At 36.3% G+C, this 24,703-nt stretch overlaps 1 protein-coding gene across 1 annotated transcript in view; it reads left to right on the plus strand.

Moving 5' to 3' along the window:
- The window catches only part of AKAP6 (A-kinase anchoring protein 6), a 211,338-nt gene that overhangs the window by 180,673 nt on the left and 5,962 nt on the right, over window positions 1-24,703 (plus strand). Inside the window, exons 11-12 of the mRNA XM_050975869.1 lie at window positions 3,454-3,669; window positions 21,197-24,648. Coding sequence (XP_050831826.1) covers window positions 3,454-3,669; window positions 21,197-24,607 — 3,627 coding nt within the window. The 3' untranslated portion in view covers window positions 24,608-24,648. The remainder of the gene's footprint in view (window positions 1-3,453; window positions 3,670-21,196; window positions 24,649-24,703) is intronic.

The following is a 24,703-nucleotide window of genomic DNA, read 5'->3' on the forward strand; positions in this document are numbered from 1 at the left end:
AATGGCCTAAGTGAATATATTTCTCCCACATTTGCAAAGATTTGGATCATGTTTACATTTACCACAGCTCAATGGACACATGATTATATGAGGGAACAAAATTGTGAGTGTTCGATGTCTTAATCTATGCCTCAGCAAATCTTCTGCACACACAGAAGACTAAGTGAGCCTAAGTGATGCACCTCAGTGTACAGTTAGATTACATCCTTATTTTCTGAACCTTCAAGTGCCCAGTAGCTTACAATAGCAGCTGTAAACCATAAGGCTCTAGGCTCAAGAGAGGTGCTCATCATATTTCCTTACTCATCAAATTTTTAAATTAATTTACTTTTATCAAACATGAATTATAGCTTCTACATTCACAATGTACCTTGCAAATAATTAATTAAAGTAACTGTCATTCTGGAAGCATATTTTGCATGTGCAATTACTGTATTGACAGGTTTTTATACAAGGATGCCATTTTAACAGTAGCAAAACCTGGATGGATATACAACACCACAGTGTATATATTATGTTGTGGGCTATAGGCAATTATTGTGTCCCTTTAGGACACTGAACACAAGACCCTAATACTGCTTAAAGTCATTATTGCTAGTGCTATTATGTAGGGCTTCAAGATGTCTTTACATGATTAAGTTCTCTGGGTTTTAAAGTATTGTTTCTATAGCCAACTATTTCAATACACTGTTAGATACAAGCACTTCATTCTTCTCCTATTTAATATTAACCATAATATCATGTAATAAAATTGAAACAAAAGTGCCATAGGCCTAATTGTACTGTCACAGCCATGTAAATCAGAAATAGCTTCAGTAAAGCTACTGTTATTATGCTGGTGTAAAATTGATATAAATTAGAAATGACTTGGACGCTGTAGCTCTGCTTTCAGATAACACAATGTAAAGACCTCACTTAAAGTCCCCTATAATGGCTTATGAATGCAATTCTCCTTACCTCATCATGTTAAAAGGCATTGTATCAGAAAAGACCAATATTTATAAGGGATGACTTAATCAGATAGATCAAGGTAAGTTAATGTTATGGAGCCTGATTCTGAGCTGTATTGACTTCTATGAAGTTAATGCAGACCTACATAAATTTGTCTGTGATTGGTGTATACCTCACCATCACTTCCAAAAAAACCTGAATTGCCTAGCTGTTATAAAATGTAAAATAAGAACACTGACTTTAGATAGATTTTTGGTCTGGTTTGGTTGGCTGGTATTTTTCCTGATCTGACATTAAGCTAATGAACAGCATCAGAAAGGAAATGTGCCAGACGTTGTGGTTACATCAAGGACCATGAAGGAAACTAGTAATGAACTCTTGGAAAATAAATAAGGGCAAGTTCAGGAAACGCAAGTGAAAATGCAGCTCTGGTATAAATTGAATAATAAAATTCCTGGTCATATTTTGCCATAAATAGTGGTTTGGGAATTTGTCATTCACCTTATTTAAAATTCAGAAATATTAAAGGTACAGGGTTCTCTCATTACAGAAGTAATAGAATTCTAGCTATTATAGAGTTAGGGTAATTTAAATAGCTATAGAATGCATTATATCAATAAGTGGAACATCTGTATGAAATGTCCACCTGCTACTATACTACTCAGTGTACTTTACAATGAAATGTACTTAATCATTTTAAGATGTCTTCTAATGAAGGCTTATCGGGAATAACATTTTGAACACAAACACTTTTAGGCACTAAAACTTCTGCTTTAAATGAGATTGCATTGCCTTGTTTACCCTTGTTGATTAATAAGCAATCTGTTAGGATGGCCCAATTGTGCTAGTGAAAGTAGATTAGTAATTCAGCTATGTTTGTGAGTTTAATCATCATTTCTCTTGAAGGCTTTAAAAGAAATCCCTCTCTTTTGCACACCATCCCTATGCAAAGAAAAGATACATGTTTTTAGATGTATATACCAACCTTTTGGTTCACACTTTCAGCTTGATATTATTGATTAAGAGCAGCAGCAAAATACTCCTTTGAGTTATGACATTTCTAATTATAAATTTCAATTTTTAAAGAAACAGTGACACAAAAACTGGAACTAGAATTCACTTTTTTATAGAATGTTTTTGTTTAACTAATAAAATTAAGAAAGGTGATCCTGGTTTTTTATCACTTAACACTTCTGAAAAGCTTTGAGAGATGTTGTGGCTTTTTTTTTACTTGCTTCTTACTATTAACTGGAAGTTTAGAGGCAAATACCCTGTCTTCAAAAAAGATGATAGTTCAAATTTTCTCATGGGGTCATGCACTTTCATCTGTGGTGTCCCACAGAGGGAAACAGATGTTGGCAAGTCACAACTCAAATTGTCTGTAAAGCTCCCATGTGCAGAGCACAGTCCTGTTAAATTCAGGAGTAGTACATCCCTATGATAATTATTGAATACTTGAGCTTTGCAATGTTATAAAAGTAAAGGATCTCAGAACCTGGGCTGAAGCAGTCATCCTCATGCGCATTTCTGTCTTCTGTATCCCAGCTTCAAATATATTATTATTAAAATTTGTTATGAATTTAAAAAATCCTGGTTTGATGTTCAGTGACAGTAGAGTATAATCATGGATAAAACCATGCTTGGAAGCAACTCATGCCATTAACTGCTACTGGGTGGTAGGCCTCGCTCTAGTCCTGCCATGTAGGATGCATTATTTATTCTGCTGTTTAACAAGATTCTCAGTACAGTTTCTTAGGGTTTTGGTGAGGAACCAACATATCCTGGCTCCCATCAAGTTTCAGTATTAGGGCTTAGCAATTGTCTCCCATTGTCCAGTTAACGTCAGACTGCATTCTCAGTAGCACTGGAAACAGTATATGAAGTAAATGCTGTGAATTTATCCTTTTCAGGGATGATACAATTGTCACAGTTTTCCTACATTTACTTGAATATGGAAATACCCTGAAAATATTTTATGATAACAAAAAACATCTGTATACAATTTTATACTGAATTTTCTCTTTCTGTAATGTTTCTCCTGTGACAGGGCACATATGACCCATAATTTCTATTGTTTTTTCTAAAAAGATACATATTCTCATTGCATGACTACAATTTTTCTCTCTAATTTTTCTGTAGAATTTCTGAAGCTGATTACTGTCAGGGTAACTCATTTCAGATGTGACCCAGTAGAATGAAAAAGAAAGGAAGAATAAACGAGTCTACACCATAAAACTTTCAGCATTATGGAGACAGTTAGCTATGTATGGCATTTGTTTGAAGAAGACTGAACATACTGTTAGTCTGTCTGTGCTATTAAGGTTAAGACTGTATTTATCTGAAAATAAAACACTAAGCTTTGACAGAAGTACAGGAATTTATGGAAGACTGGAAAAAAATATTGCAAGACAGAGACTGGGCACCGCTAAATATCAGATAATAATTAATATTTCAGTTTGAAAAGTATTCCTTGCTGACATCTGCTGTTTGTCTGTCCTTCAGTCTCTGTGCTCTGAGATCAAGCAGAGGCGCCGTGGGGTAGCCTCTGTGCTGCGATTATGCCAGCACCTCCTGGATGATCAGGAGACCTGCAACCTAAATGCAGATCACCAGTCCATGCAGCTGATAATCGTAAACCTTGAGAGAAGGTGGGAAGCCATTGTCATGCAAGCTGTCCACTGGCAGACCAGGCTACAGAAGCGGTCGGAAAAAGACTCGGTGAGTGATGCTTGCTTTAAAAAGGTCTTGTGGGATTTCATTCTTCACAAGAAACCCTTTTTCAGCACAAGAAAAACATATCCATCTCTGTGTGTTTTCTTCTGACAGAGATGCTATTCTTAGTCTTTACTCTCTACAAGTAAATCTTCAGTTTTTCACAGTTTTGTATGGACAACATTGTTTAATAATATAAACTCACGTATACATATTGTATTTGCTGAATATTTAATCTCATCGTATCTGATCCCACCCAGTATTAAAATCCAATCCTCTCCTGGTGCTAAGTTGCTCAGGTCCTAACAGAACTGGGCCCAGAGACATATTTCACTGATTGTAAGAATATTTTAGAAAAAGAATTTCCTGTGTAACTAAAACTGGTTTTAATTAGCATCCCAGCAGTAGATGTGTATTTCACATAGAATGCCATAGGTATGTGATTAATATACAATCCTCTGTTATTTGAATATAAGTAAAATGTAGTAATTTGCTTTTATCTCAGGGAAATGATTCCTAAGAGGCAAAATAGCACTCAGCTTAAACCATCCATTAAGTGGCATGAATTAGATTGGTTTTCTACAGCATAAAACTATATTACAAAGCAGGGGGAATAAAATAATCCCTACTGTAACACCGTCGACTGTAACGGATGAATTGGCTCAGCATGTCTTGTGCAACTATGACACTGCTGCAGTCTGTATGCTGCAGCTGCATTGACAGCAATGTATATAGTTCCTAGGTAGTTCATATACTGGAGAGTCTTGGTGAGATTTGGGAATAAGTGATATATTTTTTTAGGTTTTTATTAAGCCAAGCAAAGGAAAAAAAGCTAGACACTTCTTTCTTAGCAATTATCTGACTAACAGTGAAATACTAATTTTGACTTCTTTTTTTTAAGGTTCCTTTACAAAAACATAACAGAAGCTATAATTCTCTGGTTCAGTTAGGGTCCTACAGTATGAATATATATAAGGCATTGTTTAGAAACTCTAGCAGTTCCTGAGTGAAAATCCTATTAATCTAAACAGCCCAAGAAAAGGTGAGTTAGTGAGAAGGATGCTGTGGACAAGTTGCTTTCCTGCCTTTTTCAAAACTTATAACATAGGAATGCTCCTCTACTAGTTTGTTTTTCTGGCTCTTTTGCTTTAGGTATTGATATAGAAATGGGATTCAATGAAGGAAGAGGTTTGAACAGTCTGTTAGGACAAGTCAAAAGGGGCTCTGTACGAGGCAGCATGGAAAGAACTCATCTCTGAAAGGCAGATGTGGTTTTAGTGTTGGTTTTATAAGCATGGGATTAGTCAACTGGCAATGTCAAAAGTGAAGATAACTGAGATTGTGAGAAAATATTACAGAAATTTCACTGGAATTAAAGAAAAAAACAGAATTAGTGAGGATCCAGAAAGAAGTTCTATGGAAGTTGTAGGTAGGAGTTTGAAACAATACATTACATTTAATTGAGAGGAAAATCAAGAAATAAAAGACTAATGCCATCTCAACAGTTGCAGAGAGTTTGGATGGTAATGAGTCTGGGAGAGCAAGAAATAAGAACAGACATAAAAGAATTCATCAATGAAATAGGCTGGGCAAGTGAATGGGTTAAAAGATAAATATGAGGCTGAGGAATAGAAAAGATTGAAAAAGAAAGAAAATACACTAGCAGAGATTTTTAATCTCTTGAGAAATGCTGGTTATGTTCTTGTGATAGTTCCATTTTAGGAATATTTTTAGTCATATTACTAATGTGTTGCAGCAACAGCTCTAATAAATTTGGTTAGTGCTGCACAAAATGTTTAATGATCTGACCAGCAGTAGAAGAACAGTTGAACTTTGGAGAAATAAGTATGTGGAGTATTTAGGCAACAACCAAACAAAAAACCAGGTCTCAGAATCCTGATTTTTTTTGTTAGAGGCTGAGTGTTGTTGGGTCTGTAATAGCCCAAGAGGGAGTGAACCACATTCTAGCTGTGTTATATTAAAGTACCACAAATCAGCAGGTTTGAGGGGTTTTTTTTAGTAAATGTGTATCTCCTATTTGACTTGGAACAGAAAGAAGTTGCATTTGTGAGATACATTAGAGAGTGCTGACAGAGGTCCGAGTTACTGTAATGAACACATATTGCCCTCTTTTGAGTGTGGGAAGTTGCTGCATGGAAGCAGTTGCTCTAAATAAACTGTTGGGAGGTAATTAGAGCTTGGTGCTGCTCTTGCAGCAGGAGTGAAGTCTTGTGTTTCTGTTTGGGATTGCAATCAAACAGGAGTTGAGGCATGGTGAGGATATGAGTTCAGAATCTCACTTGATATCTGGAGGCTTGGAACTTTGCAAGGTACCCGCTGCTTTGTTCCCAGTTTGCCTGGTGGTCTGACTTTCACTGGCTGAGGGGTGTGTCATCCTTTCTGCTGAGAGATAGCAGCCATTTAGATAGCTGCTCATGGTGCTCATCTAATTTTCACTGTTTTGTTGTGGAACTCTCATCTTAGGCTGCTTTATAATAATGCTTCTTTTAAGTATGTCAGTATCTACAAGTTTCTCTTGCTGATAAAAGTATCCATATTCTCAACATTTAAATATGCTCCAGCCACTGCAGGATTTCTTTGACTTTCCTTGCCTGAGTTGGCATGTTCTAACCTTCCTTTTCGCTCAGTTCCTGTGCAGTCATTTCTTGGGTAGGTACCAGAGCCATTTCTTCTGCTACCGTATCTCTCTGTATTTGATGGTGTGCCAGTCTTGGCACACAAGCTATATCCCTTGGTAACAAGTCTGTCTTTGTGGTTGCCCACAAAATACTGTAATTTATGAAAACAAATGTGATGTTTTTATAGCCTGATGGCATCTGACTCATTCATGGCATCTGACTTGCTGACAGTAAATAAGATACCCCAGATAATTGTACAGCCTCAGTGCAAGAGTCACTTTCATCTTCTACTGTTTTCTAATTGTGTACTGGGATCTTCCTTTGTCCCCTTTCTGCCCCTTTTTACATTCAGTCACTTATCTGGGCCACTTAAAATGTTACAAAGATATTCTGGTATTAACCACAGAAAACTTTTATGTTTCTTTTTGAATTGTCTTCATTTATCGTCTTCAGCAGTTTTAGTTTTCCACACCTTTTGCAATAGTGGACACCATAAGATTACAAATAACAAGTTATTAACATATACTTCATGCTCCTACGGTCAGGTAAAAGCTCATAAACAAAAAGTTCTATGTAGAATGTGAAATTACCAATAAGAATGGCTCCAGAAAGATGAAATATGATTAGATTCAGTAGGTTAATCTAGCTATACAGAATGAGGTATTCATAAAGTGAAAAAAATCTCAGAAAACTGGAAGCAGTCCTAATTTGTTTCAGCAAAAGAGGTTTTTATCTCCCCCATCTGTTTGTTTTGGTGTTGGGTTTTTTTGTTGCTTTTTTTTTTGGGGGGGATGGTGGGGTTTGGTTTGGTTTTTTTCTAGTAAATTCTTTTCATTCAGATTTATCATTCCATATTTTGCTGATGTAATGTTATATATCACCTTAAGTTTTACTTCAGGATTACACAGATGCCTTATAGCTCGTCTAACAAGACCCTGCTAGCAATCATCTTAAAGGAAAGAGAACACTGCCTGGCAATTGCAACAGCAACAGCAACAATCTTCATTTAACTAAACTCAAAATTGCCATCTAAAATTCCTGCTCAGCAGCTGGAGAAGCTTAAACTCACTATGCACTTTCCTTTAGAAGCTACAGTCTACTTGGAAGACTGAAAAGTTAAAAAATGGTTTTGGGACAGATTTGGTCATAGTTGTGCTCGTAAATTAAGTCAAAGTGCGAATATGTAAGTTGTTTTCTCCAATTTTTTTAAACTTCTTTGCTCAGCCAGTGGTATACCCAATGCAAATTATGTGTTTAATCTCAATGGATTATCCCAGCTGCTACAGGGGATTCCAATTTGTGTATGTCTTGCCCATATCAGGTATTTCTCTGTATAGAAAGCTGCAATGAGGTGACCGGGGAAATTCTCTTTTTTGGGACAGGGAGAAAAAGAAAAAAACTGTGGTTTCTAGTGGATTTTACTTTAGCTGCCATTCAATATTCCTGCCTTTTTGGTGAGTGGAGAAGCTGCTTTTTATCCAGAATGCTCATTCATTGAATGAGAAACATACCTGTTTTATGGAGCAGACAATTTCTTTTCTTATTCAACAGAGAGGGCTAATTATTGAAAGGACAGTATTACTCATGCATTTAAAATGGAGATTTTGAGCTAAGGCGATTTGGGTTAAGGTGCCCTAATTCTCACATTGTTCTGAAAATGTCTGAAATATTAATTTGTCTGATCACCAAGTTCACTACTACGCCTCATTAAAAAAAAAATTATTTCTCTTCTTTTCTCTTCTTCTGAGTCATCTTATGTGTACATTACACTGAAAGTCCAGTGGAACCTTCGTCTGTATTGGCTTGAAAGTATGCTGTACATCCAGCCACATAATTGAAAATAATAAGGCCACAATAAATGGGATGGCCTTGGGGTATAACACCCAAGGGATTCAATTGGTGTCGCTTTGTATCAATGTCCATGCATCATGGTAATTGAGGTAACATAACCAATTACCACATTTTAATTAGAGTTGCAAGGACTTGGGAAAATCTGCAATGGTGAGACAGCTCACTTGGAAAAAAAAGAAAAAGAATAAAAAAGAAAGGCACTTCTTTCTACAAGCTTGTTCCTTAGGAGGTAAAGAGCCTGCTTAAATGGCTGTTCAGGATTTTTACCCGACAATCTCCAGGTTTCCTTCTTTATAATGCATTTGGAAAAACAAATTGTTAAAGTATACTATATTGCTTCTGATTTAGTATCTTTATTCTTTACTCTATTTATAATCTGTTTCTGTGATGTTTTCTGGGAAAGAAAACAGTTTTTCATAATGTTAGGCATGGTGTCTTGACTTCTCTGTATTTACTTCACTGATGCAGTATTTTTTCAACCCATAGAATGACACTTGTTCTAAGCTTAAAAAACACACACAAAGCCCCTTGTTTCAGGGGTAAAAAATGAATCTGTCCTTGTTCAGTTATTTGCTAGATAGCTTCACTAAAAAAAACTTGGTTTCTAAAAGTTTCTTATTTCATCACAAGCCATCATTTTGTAAGGTGGGTCCTAGAAAAAAATCTTGCGTAAAATTTAGAAGTTCATAAGGAGGGTCTAGCACAGTGAAGTGCTGAGAGATGATTAACTTAATTGGATGAGAAGGGCACACTACATATTGTAAAGTGCTGAACACCCATTACATGATCTAGCCATTACAAATTATTTAATGACTTATGTTTTTATTTTGGTATTGGACCTGTTCCATATAGTCTATGACAGTACTGTCTTGATGGCTCGCTTTGGTGCTTCCTTAAAATATTCAATTTTCAAGTGAATGGATATTTGATTTTAAGTGATGCACCATCCTCATACCTGAAGTGTGTATGCTTTTGACCTTCTGGGTTGCATTGCATATCTGATTTGTGACATGAAACAATTACCAGTAGGATCTAAAATAGGTATGCAGATGCTGAACCTAGGTCTAGATTTTTCTTGAACTTATTTGAAGATAGGTAATACATTCCACATTCTTGCAAGAAAGTCTGTGTTTCTCATAATTTTCTTGAGGACCAGCCATTGTTATGAGGGCAGTCATCATGGCAGTGCACAGAGTCAGGATGATCTGATAAAACAAAGCTGGGAAAACCCTTGTTGAGCAGATCTTAGTAAAAAATTGCAGACCCAGTCAACTTTAGTCAAAATTCAGATAAATGTTATGTTATATTCTTGAGAGAGTCTCCTGAGTGGTCACCTGCAATGGTAGGTTTTTTAGAGTGAATAGAAGGAAGAAAAGAAATATATTTAAGTCTTTCAAAGGAGGGCTCCATCCTCAGATTCTGCAAATCTTTCTGTCACAACTAAAAGTATGAGGTAAAAATCCAAGGGTGAAATACTCCCTGCATTTCACCTATCTGCTATATTATTCCACCATTTCCCTCACTCTGGCAGATGTCAGGTTTTGCCATGGCTTTTTAAAATTATGAGAAGTTTAAACTCATAAACACAGCCAAACCAGACAAATTCTCAGGAATAATCAGTTTTAGTGGGAAAATAAGTGATATTCAGAAATTGGAAATATGATGTTTCCAAAGCACGCCGATGCCGAAAGAGCTGTCAAACACCATTTAAACAGCAAAAATACCTCATTAAAAAATAAAAGCTAAAATGATTAGGTTTTAATTTTCAAGGACAATGGTCTTCAAAAGAACTCACTTCCTATTTAGACACTTAAGTACAGGGTCAGATATTTAATAGTGCTCAGCAGACACTGACTCTCATTGCAGTACATTGAGTTCAAATTACAGTATGAAGTCAGTGTTCTACTTAGATGCCTAATATCCACTAATCATAAGTACATGACTCAGGCCAGGATTGTTTAAAAAAATACAGTTAAGGGAAATATGAAAGTCACAAACTTGTGATTTTTTGGTTAATTTAACGACTTCTTGCTCTGCATATCTAATCAATCCAGTTCTGCAAGGAACGGTATATGAGTGTAACTGAGGCTAATCTTCAGATCTTTTTTTTTAAAGAATTCTCAAAGAAAATATTTTTTAGAAATAGAGGAAGAAACCTTGTTTTCTGATAGGTTGAACTTCAGTTTTTTTCCCTCTTACAAGGGCCTTCCATATTGGATGAAAAGGCCATAATACTTATGCTACTATTGAAATATGTTTGCAGGATCTTCAGGAAGTATATGCATAGTCAGTATCTCATTGTTCACTATTGTAAAATATTCTAGGAGTGGCACCAGCTCTAAGCAGACAGGAATACAGTTAAAAACTATTTTAAAAATAAATGAAAATAACTAAGGTACAATTATTTATTCTTTTTTCTTAACACACAAAGGAATAGGTACCCAATAGAATTATCAGGAGACTTAATCAAAAGGGAATACTATTTTCATGGAGTGCATAATAAGAATGAAATTTGTTCCTACAGGATGTGGAGGATAGCAAAAATACAAATGACTTAAGTAAGAAATCAGACAAATTAATGGTGGAGACATCAGTTAATGCTTATTAAATTCCAACTCTGAAAGTCCCCACAGGCTGACTTCTCAAATTTGAGAGGGCAGCTTCTACATCCTTCTATGTGTTTGAGGGTTTTCTAACTTTTCCATAAACATTCACTACCAACTACCTCAGGAGATGGGCTCAGCTGAATGGACGGTTGATCTCACCTAAAATGACTCTTGCTGTTTAAAAGCACATGAACTTGTAGATTTGGAGGCCTACCTATGCTTTATGCACAGTAAGGAAGTTTTATAATATGCCTAGAGAGTTTTCATTGTATTTGGAGGGCTTTTTGCTATTTCCAAAAGCTGTGACTTGGCCATTTAGGTAGCGTGCTTTCACCAGAATAAAACTGTCAAAAATGTACCCACTTAACAGTTTACCAAGACATTTCTAGCATAGTTTTTCTGTAAAACATACAGAAATTATAATAAATACATGTACTTATTATTTAAATATGCACATACATTTAAATCAGAGGTACTGTAGTAAGACTATAATACACATTAAATAATAAAATTTAAATCATGAGCAAGCATGATCTAAGTTTCATTTCTCCTTATATATAGGACGTTTGTGTCATTGTTGTAGCTCTATAATCCATGTCCAGGTCTTCGTGTTTGGTGTGTGCAGTAATATGTAAATTACCTAGCCAGCTGCATTAAGCAATGTTTGTTTATTCTATTTCTTTTGGCATAGCATACAACTGAATTTCTGCCAAAAATGTGGCTGCTTCAGGGAATACTGCTCAAGTCGAAGGAAGTTTTGAAAGGAAAGATATATCATGAGTCTTTACGCTGTGAAACAGTATAATCAAGAGAAACTCTGTTCATAAAAAAAGACCTGTATTAACGTAAAATAATGAGTTTGTAAAATACAATGAGCAAACAGAATCTTTTTAGAACACTCTGTTTACATCAACTTTGTAAACAAGAATACAATACCAAGAGGCAGTGACTTTTTTCATGCGTGGGAAGCATGACTAAAAGTGGTGAAATGTGAAAATGGAAAGTTTAAGAAAAATTATTTTTAAATGGCATGTTAATATCCCCTAACACATAGAGTTAAGTGCATTTAAATTTAGAAACCAGTGATGTTTAAATGTTAAAAAATTGCATTAATGATGCGAGAACTATCTACTTACACTTGCAGTCCTTTCAGTCTTGTCTGACACTTCCTTTTTTATCCAGCCAGCTAATTTCCCCTCCTTTGTGAGGAGTAACTGTTTTCACACTAGTGCTTACCCAGCAAGCCTCCTCATTGTTTCATGGTTAATTATCTTCTTGAGCTTCACCTTCTCAAGCGAAGGGAGAAGGACTGGGCCTCCCCACAGCTCTAATGAAAGCTAAGTTTGAGAGATTCACTTTGTGAATAAATGCAGTATCTGATCTACAAACATAATATATGAGTTCCTAAACTTTATGGAGTCACAGCTCATTCAGCAGGTTTACTGGTTTGCTGAACAATCCAGAAAGACACTTTATTCTAAAAATCCATTTCGATTTTTAGAAGGGAATATTGTTTCAGTGTGAAACAAAATACCATAAACTGTTCCAAAATTTCTAAACACTACACAAAAAGTACATGTCAAACATAAAGTTTCAGTAAAAAACCTGAGCAGCTGCATGAAAGACTTAGAGCTCTATACAGCATATTAACAACACTTCTACTGATAACATTAATAATAATAGCCCTGAGCCCCTCAGTTATTACTTTGTAAACTCTTAGTATTCGTTGGACTTTTTGTGCCTCACCAGCACTGAAAAAAGTCATTGTGGAGAGACTGAAATCTTCAACTTATGTTTTGATTTGAGCCCAAGTTTAAACTGCATAACATTTACAATAAACTCACCTGTAAGAGAAGAAAGTTGAATAATGGCAATACAATGATTTTGTAACAGTAAGTTACTCCCCATTGTAATTTTTTGACTAAGACAGGCATGTATAAACCCCTCACAATAGCAAGATATATTTGTCTACTACTTTGGCTTCTTCCAAGTGAATTTCTACAAAGTTTGCTTATATCAAATAATTTTGCAAGTGACCAAATCCAACTGTACACTTGAGACACTGTACAGGACATATTCAATGTACTAGCTTAGATTGAAAATTCCAATCCTTTTTTTCCAGCCAGCTCCAGAGGTGTGTTGACATCTATTATGTATAGAGAGAAGTATAAACATCATCACTTACCTGAGAAAGTGAAAAGAAAATAATCTGGAAGTTCAAAGATGAGATGATCTTGGTGAAAGAGCTCTGCCTACCTAGGGACTGCTTATATTTGGAGATTAGGCCAGTGTTTCTATATATTGCAACATTTGAAGAGCAGCTTTTCTTAGATATAGGCTGTGTAATGGCAAGGAGCAATTGTGCTGTTGTAGCCTCAAAGTGCTTACCATTGTAATTTTGATTCGTTGCCAGAACTCCCTGCCACTTACTGACAACTGTGGTGTTTAACTTAGCACTTGGAAATCCATAGGTGGGCAGACTGTGCAAGTACTTGTAATATACAGTATTCTTCTAGCCTTTGATTTAACAATACTTGCTTATTGTCTCCCGTCAAGTTGATATCTTAAATTTACAAATGGTGAATCAATTGCTTCAGGAAATGCCAGAGAAATTGCATTGAAAATTTAAATAAGGGGGACAGGGAGTCCATTCTCATTGAAAATATGAATTTGGTGGTCTTTCAACTGATTCAAAAGAAGAAACTGATGATAGGGGTGGGTATTTTTCATGCAGTCCTGTTATTCATAAATAATAGATAAAGTCTCCCTTTCCAGTATACTGGAAGAATTTTTTATTTAGAAATTCAAGTCTCTCTATTCCAGCTCTTCATGGGAAAACTTTCTTTCTAGGTTTCTCCTAAGGTCAAGATCCCAAGGGCTTGTGTCCTGCTCTTGTGTATCTCATATCTGTCCATGTTTCTATGGTGATTCTCACTCTACAGAGTTTTTCACAAACACTCATTTCTGCTGAAACAAAGCTCTTTAATAAGCTGTGATTTTGGTATCCTGATGCGTCTGCTGTAGATTGGAGATGGCTATTGCATCTACTCAGTCCATTCATAGGATCCACTGAGTTGTTCTGGTTTAACTGAGAGTAGACTGTTAAAGGAGTACTGGTTCCAATGTAAATGTTACTAAATTGAAAGTATTACTAACAGAATAGCAGACCTCTTAACTAGTACAAAGAGAAAGCAACAGTGATTTTATTGTGCCACTTTGCTTTGTTGGTACAAATTTGTTTATGAGCATCTAAATGCGGAATGCAATTGATTTGACATTAATATGATGTTCCACAGGTTCCCTGTTTTTTCTGGATATTTTATAGTCTTAACTATAAAGAAACCATTTGGGTCAAATTCTGAGACTGTGCATGGCTGAACTCCCACCAACTTGCATGGGCATGTATGTGAGGTGTAGTGCCAGTGTTTGCTCTGTTCTGAACTATGTGTGCATGGAAACATTTTGGTTTTAGATAAAGCCAAGAATGTTTTTCTAAGAGTTTCATAAAGGGCTTGTGATGGATTCTTGAACAAAGAAAAACATATATTTCTCTGAAGTAAAGGTGAGATATGAAATGACATTCAAGGGCAAAGAATCCTGTCATGTAACCTCTTGACAGATGAAAAGAAAGCTACAAAGCAGTAAAAACAACACTTGGTAAAATATGTCATGTAGCCAGGCTTTCTCATCAGAAAAAAAAGCCCAAATACACAACTGGGGATATAGGTCTGGGATTGTAAACCTATTTGGATGACAATATTAGTCAATATAAAAATGTTATGGATGTTCTTCTTTCTAGTAACATCTAAAGGGATTCTTTAGCAAATAAGAAACATAGGTGATAGGATATGGTGGCAAAAAAAAAAAAAAGGCAAATGTTTCTTTAGAGGATGGAAAACAGATAATGGGCAGGTCATTAACAATGATCCTTTGGACACAGAGCAGGGACTGAACTCCTTGAGTCCCTGCTTTACCTTGATCTGTGATCAAAGTTAGTTCCTGCAGGCCTTCTGCTGACATGGCTGGCCTTCTGTTTCAGCCTGGCTTGTACACTCCAGTGGGGTGTGTGAGTGGAGTGTGATGGAGAGGCTGGAGCCTTTCACTCTTTTGTCCATCTGACACTGCAGGCAGCTTACCAAGGGAGTTAGAATACCCTCACAGGACTCCTATGAAGGCACAACTGACCCCAGAATTTCATCTAGCATCAAGTGACATAGAAATAGCAGAAGAATGCTTAGAAAATGGACATTTTCCCTGACTTCTAAAACACTTCTCCTACTAGTAGGAGTTAATGGTTTTCAGCTGGGCATCCTCTTAAAATGCCACTGCAGTTATTTTACCTGTTGCTGAGAAGATGTGCCCACAAAGCTGCTGCCATGATAAGGAAAATTACCTGTTTTAAAACCTAGGTATGAACATAGTAGTCCTTTAGACTGCTACCTCTGAGCATTATCAGAGAACTTCAAACATCATCATAGAGACCTGAGCAAAGGTGGAGTCTCTGTTGTTCCCAGCTCACACTGAGACCCTTGCAGGTGACATCTGTGACTGCAGAGGGCAGAGGCAAAGTCAGTGTCCTTCCTGTGGTACAGGAATCTCTGCATACAACCACCCATGGAGGACCCTGGCACTACGTGTAAGCATACATGACCCCTAAAAGAGCAGGAGGAACTCTGCATGTGCAGGATTGAGCATGTAATGTCATCGAGAGATGCAGTAATAACTGTAAAATGCAGTAAGAGACTGCCACAGATTTAGATCTTATTTTCTCAGGAAATAAATATGTACTTGCTTTTAATTGCAATTGTAACAAATATGTAAGTTCGTGTATGTCTCTTTCATGCTCTGTGATAAAGCCTGCTGCTTTCACATATTCTGAGAATATGTTGTAATGTGTAGCCCACTTCCGTGTTATGCCCAGGGAATATTACGCATATGCATATGATTATGCATATTAAAAATTGGTGTTGGAAAATGGGGATAGTTTTTTTGATGACTGTGATGTAGGGAACACCATTTAGAAAATGAGTTTAAGTGAGGCAGAGGTGAAGTGGCACTGTACACGGCTATTTCCCTCAGCAGAAGTACTTGGCATGCTTGCATTTTTCAAAAGACAAAATCATGTTTGTCTTCCTTGAATGTGAACACATTCCTGGAGGTGGGGGATGGATTTCTGTCCTTTTTCTTTTTTCCCTGGCCCTTAAATGCAGTTGAGTTTGGATAATTTGGCCACAGCAACTGAAGGATATGTTGCAGGGAGGGAGGAAGAACAGAGTTTGTATTTATTATTGTAAAAGCTCTTTTTTTCATGTTAATTCTTTTAAAAAAATATAATAGTACGTAGGGGTTACATTACAGGCCTGTTTCACCAACACAAAGTATCTGTACTGGAGTAGCACATGCAAATGAAGCCAAAACAGAGAATCATTGTTTTATATATTTACTTCAGAAAAAAGCTAAACTATTCTTGTTTTAGTAAAAAAAAAAAAATTAAAAATTTCATTTTGACACTTTTCCTTAAAGAGAGTTGGGGCTGATGAAATGTCTTTATTTGCCTTAATAACCTTATTTCTTCCCATTAACATTTTCTGCAGAGTAACTGGTTAGCCATTAAACACCAACTCTAGAAGGATTTATGCACATACCTAATTGTGCTCACAGGAGTTATCCCACTGAAATGGGAAAATGGGAATGCTTTCCTGAGCAAAATAGTTCTGGTTTCAAAGGAGGAATAGCTAAAATCCTTAAAGCAGCACTTTCAAATACTTTAGAATCAATTTAACCTTTCACTCTTCTGAGTCTATAATTTGATTGATTATTCACTTAATCATACTTAAAACTTTTCATGCAACAGTATATGCTTCCTAAGTGTTGTTTATCTAGTGGTAATATGCAAAAAAATAGGAATATACATAATATTGTGCATCTTTTGATTCTTGTTACATTGAGTTTTTTTACTTTCTTGGTCAAACCTATTTGCTGTTTCTTGCTTTCTTACTGATCTTAGAGATCTTCTCTAAATGTAGTGGTATTTGTTGACTTTATAATGTTAGAGACCACTCAGACCTACTTTAAAACTACCTATTTTTAGAAAAATTAAATACACTTGGTACTCACACATTCCTTCACATATAAAAAAAAGTTTCTGAATTCCAGGAAATTTAGTGCCATCAATTAGATAAACCTGTATTCAAAAAGTTTTTCCCAGACAGGACCAAAAAAAAAAAAAACCACAAAAAAGTTTTTGCCAGACAGGACAGGAACATTTTGTTGAAGTCTGTGGCAACATTTTGCCACAGACTTCAGCAAAGCCAGGCTTTAAGAGTCAGCCTGTGGGGTTCACTCCATTGAAATGTGATGTTCTGTAGCACACTCCAGGACTTTCTTTAAATATGGTCTGTCTTACATGAGGAGATCAGCATGTCTGTCTGTGAGAGATCCCTTCCTTTTTGAGTATTTGCATTTCAAGAAGGGATCATAGAATCAGGGAATCATACAGTCTGAGAATGGTCTGGCTTAGAAGGAGCCTCAAAGATCATCTAGTTCCAATTCCCCTGCCATACACAGACTCTTTTCACTGGACAAAGTCACTGAGATACCTTGATCCAGGCTCGGTAGAACTTCCTCTGGAGTCTTCCTAGAGAGTCAAACTCTCTAGGAAAGACATATTCTTGGTTAACTAAAACAAATAAAAACCATGCTGCAGCTCTTACACAAGTAAAGCTTTCCCAATTTTAAATGGCAGCAGAAGATTCATCTACTTTGTGTAAAAGATTAATTATGCAGTACTATAGAGTTCACTCAAATGAAAAACATAGAAGAAGAAGAAGCAACACTATTTTTCCCAGTAAAGTGAGCAAACAGAATTTTGGCACTATCTGACATTTATCATTTGAACCCTCCTCTGTATAACACCAAGTAAAGGATAAGGTTGGCGAATTTTAAACATTCTGTTGGCAAGACCTAACAATCTATTACTGACATGATAACTCTAATCATCCAGCATCCTACCTCTGCACTGAGCAGCCTGAAAAAGAGATATCTGATATCTGATATGATAAAAATGGTTCCTAAAAATTCCTGGGTTTTTACCTCACTACTGCTGTCAGTGCAAATGTAGGCTGGAGTGACACCACCTTCCATTCTTCACTCCAGAGATTTATTCCAGAAGCTATGGTGTGGCACTTCCAGAAACTACCTCAATCTCTGCCTTGTTTGAACAGTTCACTAAATTTTGTAAAAAAATATAGGGAAAATATATACCTGTGCTAAAAATGCCAAATACAAAATGTGTGTGACTTAAGCTGAGTGGCTTGTTTCAAAGTTAAAACTTTTCCTGTACTTTGGAAGTGCTGCCAGTGTAGCTGACAACCACTAAAGTTGTATTTCAAGGGATGTGATATTTATAACTACAGTAGTAATTTACTAATACCAATTTAGTCAGTTCCTTGGAGAGAGCAAGCTATATTAGTAAAATGACCATATCTACATAAGAGTGTTTACAAGTATAAACAACAATCAGAAGGAAAATAAAAAAAAAAAAAAAATAATAAATAAAATAAATAAAATAAAATAAAATAAATAATAAATAAAATAAAATAAATATAATAAAATAAATCCCCTGCAATCAAGCTAAGCCTGCAAAACTTCTGAGTATATGCCAGGCCTCAGAAAAGCATGTGCATTTTAAGAATAAAAAAATAGGCTTTGAAGTGGGGAGCACTCAGGGAAGATGAATGGGCTGAGGTCACAACTCTACATGTTTTATTGTTTTAGTCCATCTGACTTGCTGAACAAACAAGCAGCCGAGTGCTGATTTACAGAGGGAAGGTTATCTTCCTGACCAATGAGGACCAAATGTTTTGTTTTGAAACAGAATCAGATTCTATGGAACATAAAATTCTTGGAACCTGCTGCTGATTTCCTGCCTTCAGTAATTTCTTCTTGCAGCTGGCAGAAGCTTAAAACAGTAAAATCAAGCAGTTTAGGAAACTTCCCACAGCAATGTCTTCCTAATGCTGATTATGACAGGGTCATAAAACATAACACAGAGAAAGTGAGCCATTGAATCTGATTTATTTTTTTAATCTAAGAAGTTTTCAAATAATTATATTTTCTTGCATTTTGCTTAAATGTTAGTTAAGGGTCAGCTGCAGCTGGGAAGCTGAGTCCAACTATGTACAAACCAGGAGCTTTTATTAAAACACCACAAACTGGCAAATCCAAATAAATATTTCTGGACTCCACAACCTACAGAACTGCTCTGATAGCCATAACTGTCTAGCAAATGGGGGTTTTCACAGGAAGTTTTCTTTAGCCAATATCTCATGGGGGGGGAAAAAAGAACTCTAGCAGAGATACTCTATTAAAACTTTGGGGTAGGTAGATCCACAGAGAGACTCAAACCTTCAACATTAGTCGTGACAGATTCACGAAATACCAAAGGCCTTCTCACCTGCCAGGAATGTAAAACTCCTTTCACACCTCAGTTCTGCCCATTATTATATGTGATATCTTAACACAGCTGCAGGACTCAGGGATCTACATTACAGCTAAGCCCAATGAAGCACGAGCACACAGATTTATCTTAGATGGAGAGAGTCTTGATTTATCAAACAAGTTAATAATCACATCACCCCGTTGAATGGTGGATAGCTGCCCAGTTTGGGGGAAATAATTCTGCCTGATTTCCGTTGACTGTTTTAGCCCTTTGTTTACTGGACATACTGGGATGATATAGCCTTGTTTCTTGCACAGAAACAATGCCACCTATATCATAATTAAATAGGCACTGGAGCAGAGATTTGGCACTATCTGTGTCTGTGTCTCTTGCTGGTTAAACATGCCAAACACAGCACTGCAGGACAAAATCCTCCTCATCCATCTATGACCAAATTAATATTTGTTTTATGCAAAATTACACAGGACAAGAAAGCTTCTTTTAAGAAGTGTGTGTAGGTAGGACTTCTCCTGAGAGAATAGCTTGGTTCATATCTCTTATGCCCAGTCTGGCAAAGTGTCCCAGTCCAAAAACTGTGTCCTAACTATGGAGCTCACAAAAGGGCTGTGAAGCTTTAGTTCCTACTTCAAAGAGAGTTTCCAGCTGAGAATTGAAGTCAGAAGTACGTGCCTTTCCCTGCACAATTAACCTTGGCCGGGTCTTGATGAATCTAAGTCAGTAACTAAGTTGTGCAGAACTGCACTTTGTTGGACTACAGAACTGCACTTTGTTGGACCACTACTATATTATCTGCTTTATATTTGCTGGGATTTGCTCTTGCTGTTTGGCATCATGTCAATGCTGTATTTTAAAAACATCACTTGCTCAAAGAAAATTGGAGAAAGCAGAAGATCAGAGTTGAAAGGTTTCTTGGAAGAAGTTTTTGTGTTTCTGGATACAGTGATCACTGTTCAGCTGTTCAGATGATTTAAACTAAACAATTCTACATTAGTCAACAGTTCTATTACAAGACTCCTTGTAAAAGCAAAGCCTTCTCTAATATGGAGGCCACTCAGGAAATAGAATAATAAAGTGAAATTAATTTGTGCTCAGCCCCTAAATCAGGGACAATTTCAGTCTTATTTTCAAGGGCTTGAAGTGGTTTGGTACTTTTGGCCACTTGACAAATCACATCTGAGTGAGAAAAGTTGTCAAGGTGTTCTTCCTCTTCCACACATGCTTCTGAAGGAACAATTCTTGTTATCATATGTTCTGAGTCAAAATAACAAACATTGCTGGAAAGTTACAATTATTTTAAAAAGAAAATTAGGTTTCTCACACTTATTTATCAGTCCTTTTTCAGAGAAAGGTACCAGAGCAGACATTATTTGAAACTCATGTAGTACTTGATCTTTCAGCTGAACATATCAACATTCATTAGTCTTACTTACTGGTCATTTGTACTGCCTTCATTATCAAGTAAAGAATAAATAGAGATTCTTGCAAAAATTCATCAAGGCTTGGGATCTGTTGTTGTAAGGCTGACTACACATAAGTTTGTTATAAACAATTCAAAAATCCTCTCATAAATTCTTTACATTTTAACTATTTTATACTTAAGCAGGCTAAGAAATTTTTTCGTATATCCAACATAATTGCTTGTTTTTCACTAACACACTCCTGTTGTGATTCCAAATTAAAACTTATTATATATAAAGTGACTAACCACAATTAATATATATTAAAGTAAAATTTCTGTACTATATTTTAACAGCAAATAAAAAGAAACAAAGAAGTCTAAGAAATCTTTGAAAATGTAATTAGTTTCATTTTAATTGATCATTTTAATAGCACACAAGGCGTAACAAAATTAAAAGCCTATTAGTGATCATTGTTCCAAAAATGCACTTTACTTCCATTAACTTACAAGATTTTAGTGGGAGCATATTTAAACTACAGCTGTAAATATTTTTAATCTTTGACTTTTTCTTTTACAGGAGCCTCTAAATGTTATTGATCCCAGTTTGATGGATCTAAATGGTCCAAGTGAAGATGCACTAGAATGGGATGAAACTGACATAAGTAATAAGCTCATCAGTATTCATGAAGACTTAAGTGATCTTGATCAGGAGCTCAACAAGGATGATCTAAACCAGAAACCTGCTTCAGAAGAATGTGGTGATAATGATGTGAATGAGGATGAAAGTATCAGTAATCATGGAATTCCTCTTTATTGTCCCAACATTACTTCCCCTCCAAATCCTCACATCTATCAGGTCTATAGTCTTCATAATATTGAATTATCAGAAAAAAAACATATGCCTTTTTTGAAAAAAACATCCAGACTCTCCAATGTAATGCAGTCCAACATTTTAAACAAAAGTCTCAGTAAAGATTCATCATTTTCATCTACCAAATCCCTGCCAGATCTAATAGGAGGTACCACATTGGCAAAACCATATAACTGCATGTATCAGAGTGGGAACATAAGCAGGCATTCTGAGAGTGAGAGTGGGATAGTGAGTGAATGCGATACAGAAACTACAAATAATTCAGAAATTTTTTTGCTAAATGATATTGAAAGCAGTCAGAGTAATCCTGAAATTGGGCATGTGGAAATCCAAGTGGATAATGTAATAAAACCAAAACTAAATCAAGATGAAGAAGATCATACTAGTCTTTCAGATGATTTCCAATTGGCTCCTTCTGCATGCTGCGGAAGTGAAAATGATGAGGATTTGGACAGCATTACTATGTCTAACCCTGGTTGTCCAGAAGAATTGCAAGGAAAACATGATGTGTTTACATTTTATGATTACTCATATCTTCAAGGCTCCAAATTCAAATTACCAGTAATAATGAAGCAATCGCAGATTGAAAAAACACATACAGAGGGTAGTTTGTTTCATGACTTTTGTTTTGACAAAATACCTGGTAAATCCGAACATAAGTCTGGAGAGTCACAACCAGATGGGTTTACTCTGGCAAGTATCTGTGGAGAATCAGATCCCAGTTCTGGTAAATCTGCAGAAACTGTAAAAAAATTACCTGTTACAGAGAATACAAGACAGGTTTCCACTTTATCTCATGATTCTTCTTTAGAATCTCTGTCGGTAGTAGGTGATTTGTTCAGCTCAGGTATTTTTAAAAGTGGAGATGGTCTTCAGCGAAGTGCCTCTTTGGAGAGCTGGCTTACTTCCTACAAAAGCAACGAAGATCTTTTCAGTCATCATGGCTCTGGAGACATAAGTGCCAGCAGTGATTCTGTTGGAGAGCTCAGTAAAAGGACATTAGATCTTCTGAATCGCTTAGAGAATATCCAGAGTCCTTCAGATCAAAAAATAAAGCGCAGCATCTCTGATATGACACTCCAAAGTAGCTCTCAAAAAATGTCTTTTACTGGACAGCTGTCTGTAGATATTGCATCTTCAATCAATGAAGATTCAGCAGCTTCTCTCACTGAACTCAGTAGCAGTGAGGATCTTTCTCTCTGCTCTGAAGACATTGTACTACACAGAAATAAAATACCAGATTCAAACGCATCATTTAGAAAACATCTTAATAGATCTGTAGCTGATGAGAGTGATGTCAATGTCAGCATGATTGTTAATGTCTCCTGCACTTCTGCTTGTACTGATGATGAAGATGACAGTGATTTGCTTTCAAGTTCCACCCTTACCTTAACTGAGGAAGAGCTAGGTATCAAAGATGAAGATGACGACTCTAGTATAGCAACTGATGAGGATATTTATGAAGAATGCAATTTAATTTCAGGACTTGATTATATAAAAAACGAGCTTCAAACCTGGATTAGACCAAAATTTTCCTTGACAAGGGAGAAAAGAAAAAGTAACCTCAGTGATGAATTTCAGCGCAGTAAAGAAGTTAGTAATGAGACATCAAAGGCCACAGATACATTAAGCATTGAAACACTATTGAACGGCTCAGTGCAGAAAATATCAGAAAATAATGGCAATAGTAAGAATATACCATGTGATCGTGAAAAAGGGACAAAGAGTCACCCAGTGAAAGACATCTCTCAGGTTGTGAAGGATCAGCTTGTGGATGACATGGAGAATGGCAATGTCGAAAATACTCTTGGCAGTCAAAAGGAAGGTCTTGTTAGTATTGCAGCAACCCCCAAAACTCATGCATCACTTGATGTCAGAGAAGCTGAAAATGAGTGTGGTGTCTGTGAAGCATTTACAGACAGTTCAGATGATTCACATATGGATGGCAAGGAGACTGTTCTTTCCTCAGCTGGATCCAGGAACCCTCCAAGAGAATGTCAAAGTCATCTTCAGGCTGATCATCACTCTGTTGCTTCCTCTCCCGCAAAAAAGCCTTGCCTTGAATCTTCCTCAGAAATTAATTCTGTAGGCATACAAGATACAGCTTTACAGCCATCCTTACCTAGTGGTCAACAATATAGAATAAACACTACTGAAAATTTTCCCGATTGCTGTGCAGCCTTGAAATCCAGTGAAGCAGAATGCAACTCATCAGCCAATGGTTTTGATTTGTGCTGTAACTGTGAATCTGCTGATTTTGATAAAAAAACCATGGAAGATGGCTCAGTACATAATTTTGTGAGGGAGATAATAGACATGGCATCAACAGCTTTGAAAAGTAAGTCACAACCTGAATGTGAGTCATCTGCTCCAGCTTCATTAACACAGATCAAGGAAAAAGTGTTAGAACACTCTCACAGACCCATCCAGCTAAGGAAAGGGGACTTCTATTCTTATCTTTCACTTTCTTCTCATGATAGTGACTGTGGAGAGGTAATCAAATACATAGAGGAAAAGAGCAGCACTCCTGTGCCACTGGACTTCACAGATGAGAGAGAAGACATTGAATGCTTCTTTGAAGCCTGTCCTGAGGAAGAACGGGTTGAGCAGCAGCAACAGCCTATTTCTAATGGTTCTTCTGAAGCACAAGTTGAGCAGCAGCAACCTATTTCTAACCCTATTTCTGAACCATCTTCAGAGTCAATAGGTGAAGTGACTCCAGAGTCATTAGAATTAAAAACTTCTTCTGAAGGTAGGGATTTATCTTTCTTATGTGGGGATGACAATTTAAATATTCCAAATACTAACAAAAAATGTACATCAAGCAATTCAAAAAATGCTGATGATGATTTGCTGTTTTCAGATGGACGAAATGAAAGTTTGGAAAAGAATTCTCCAGAGGTTAGCACTAAAAAGAGTGGTGCAGGAAAATCACCTGGAACAGAAGAAAAAAAAGGATGCATTGCTGCTTCTGAAGAGGCTTCAGCTACAGAGTTTCAGATAAAGCCTGGCCATTCACAGAAAAAGGATGGTTTGCATCAGAACAGAAAAACTCTTACCTGTGAAGAAAATCTCCTGAAACTTCATAAGGAAAGACATATAAATATGCACAGATAGAATGTAACCCTCTCCAGGCACATAGATTATTCTAAAAACAGGTATGTACTTTACAAGTTGCACTTTTTTTTTTTTTACTTTTTTTTTTTTTACTTT

This window comes from Serinus canaria, chromosome 5, assembly GCF_022539315.1.
Source record: "Serinus canaria isolate serCan28SL12 chromosome 5, serCan2020, whole genome shotgun sequence".
Lineage (NCBI taxonomy): Eukaryota > Metazoa > Chordata > Aves > Passeriformes > Fringillidae > Serinus > Serinus canaria.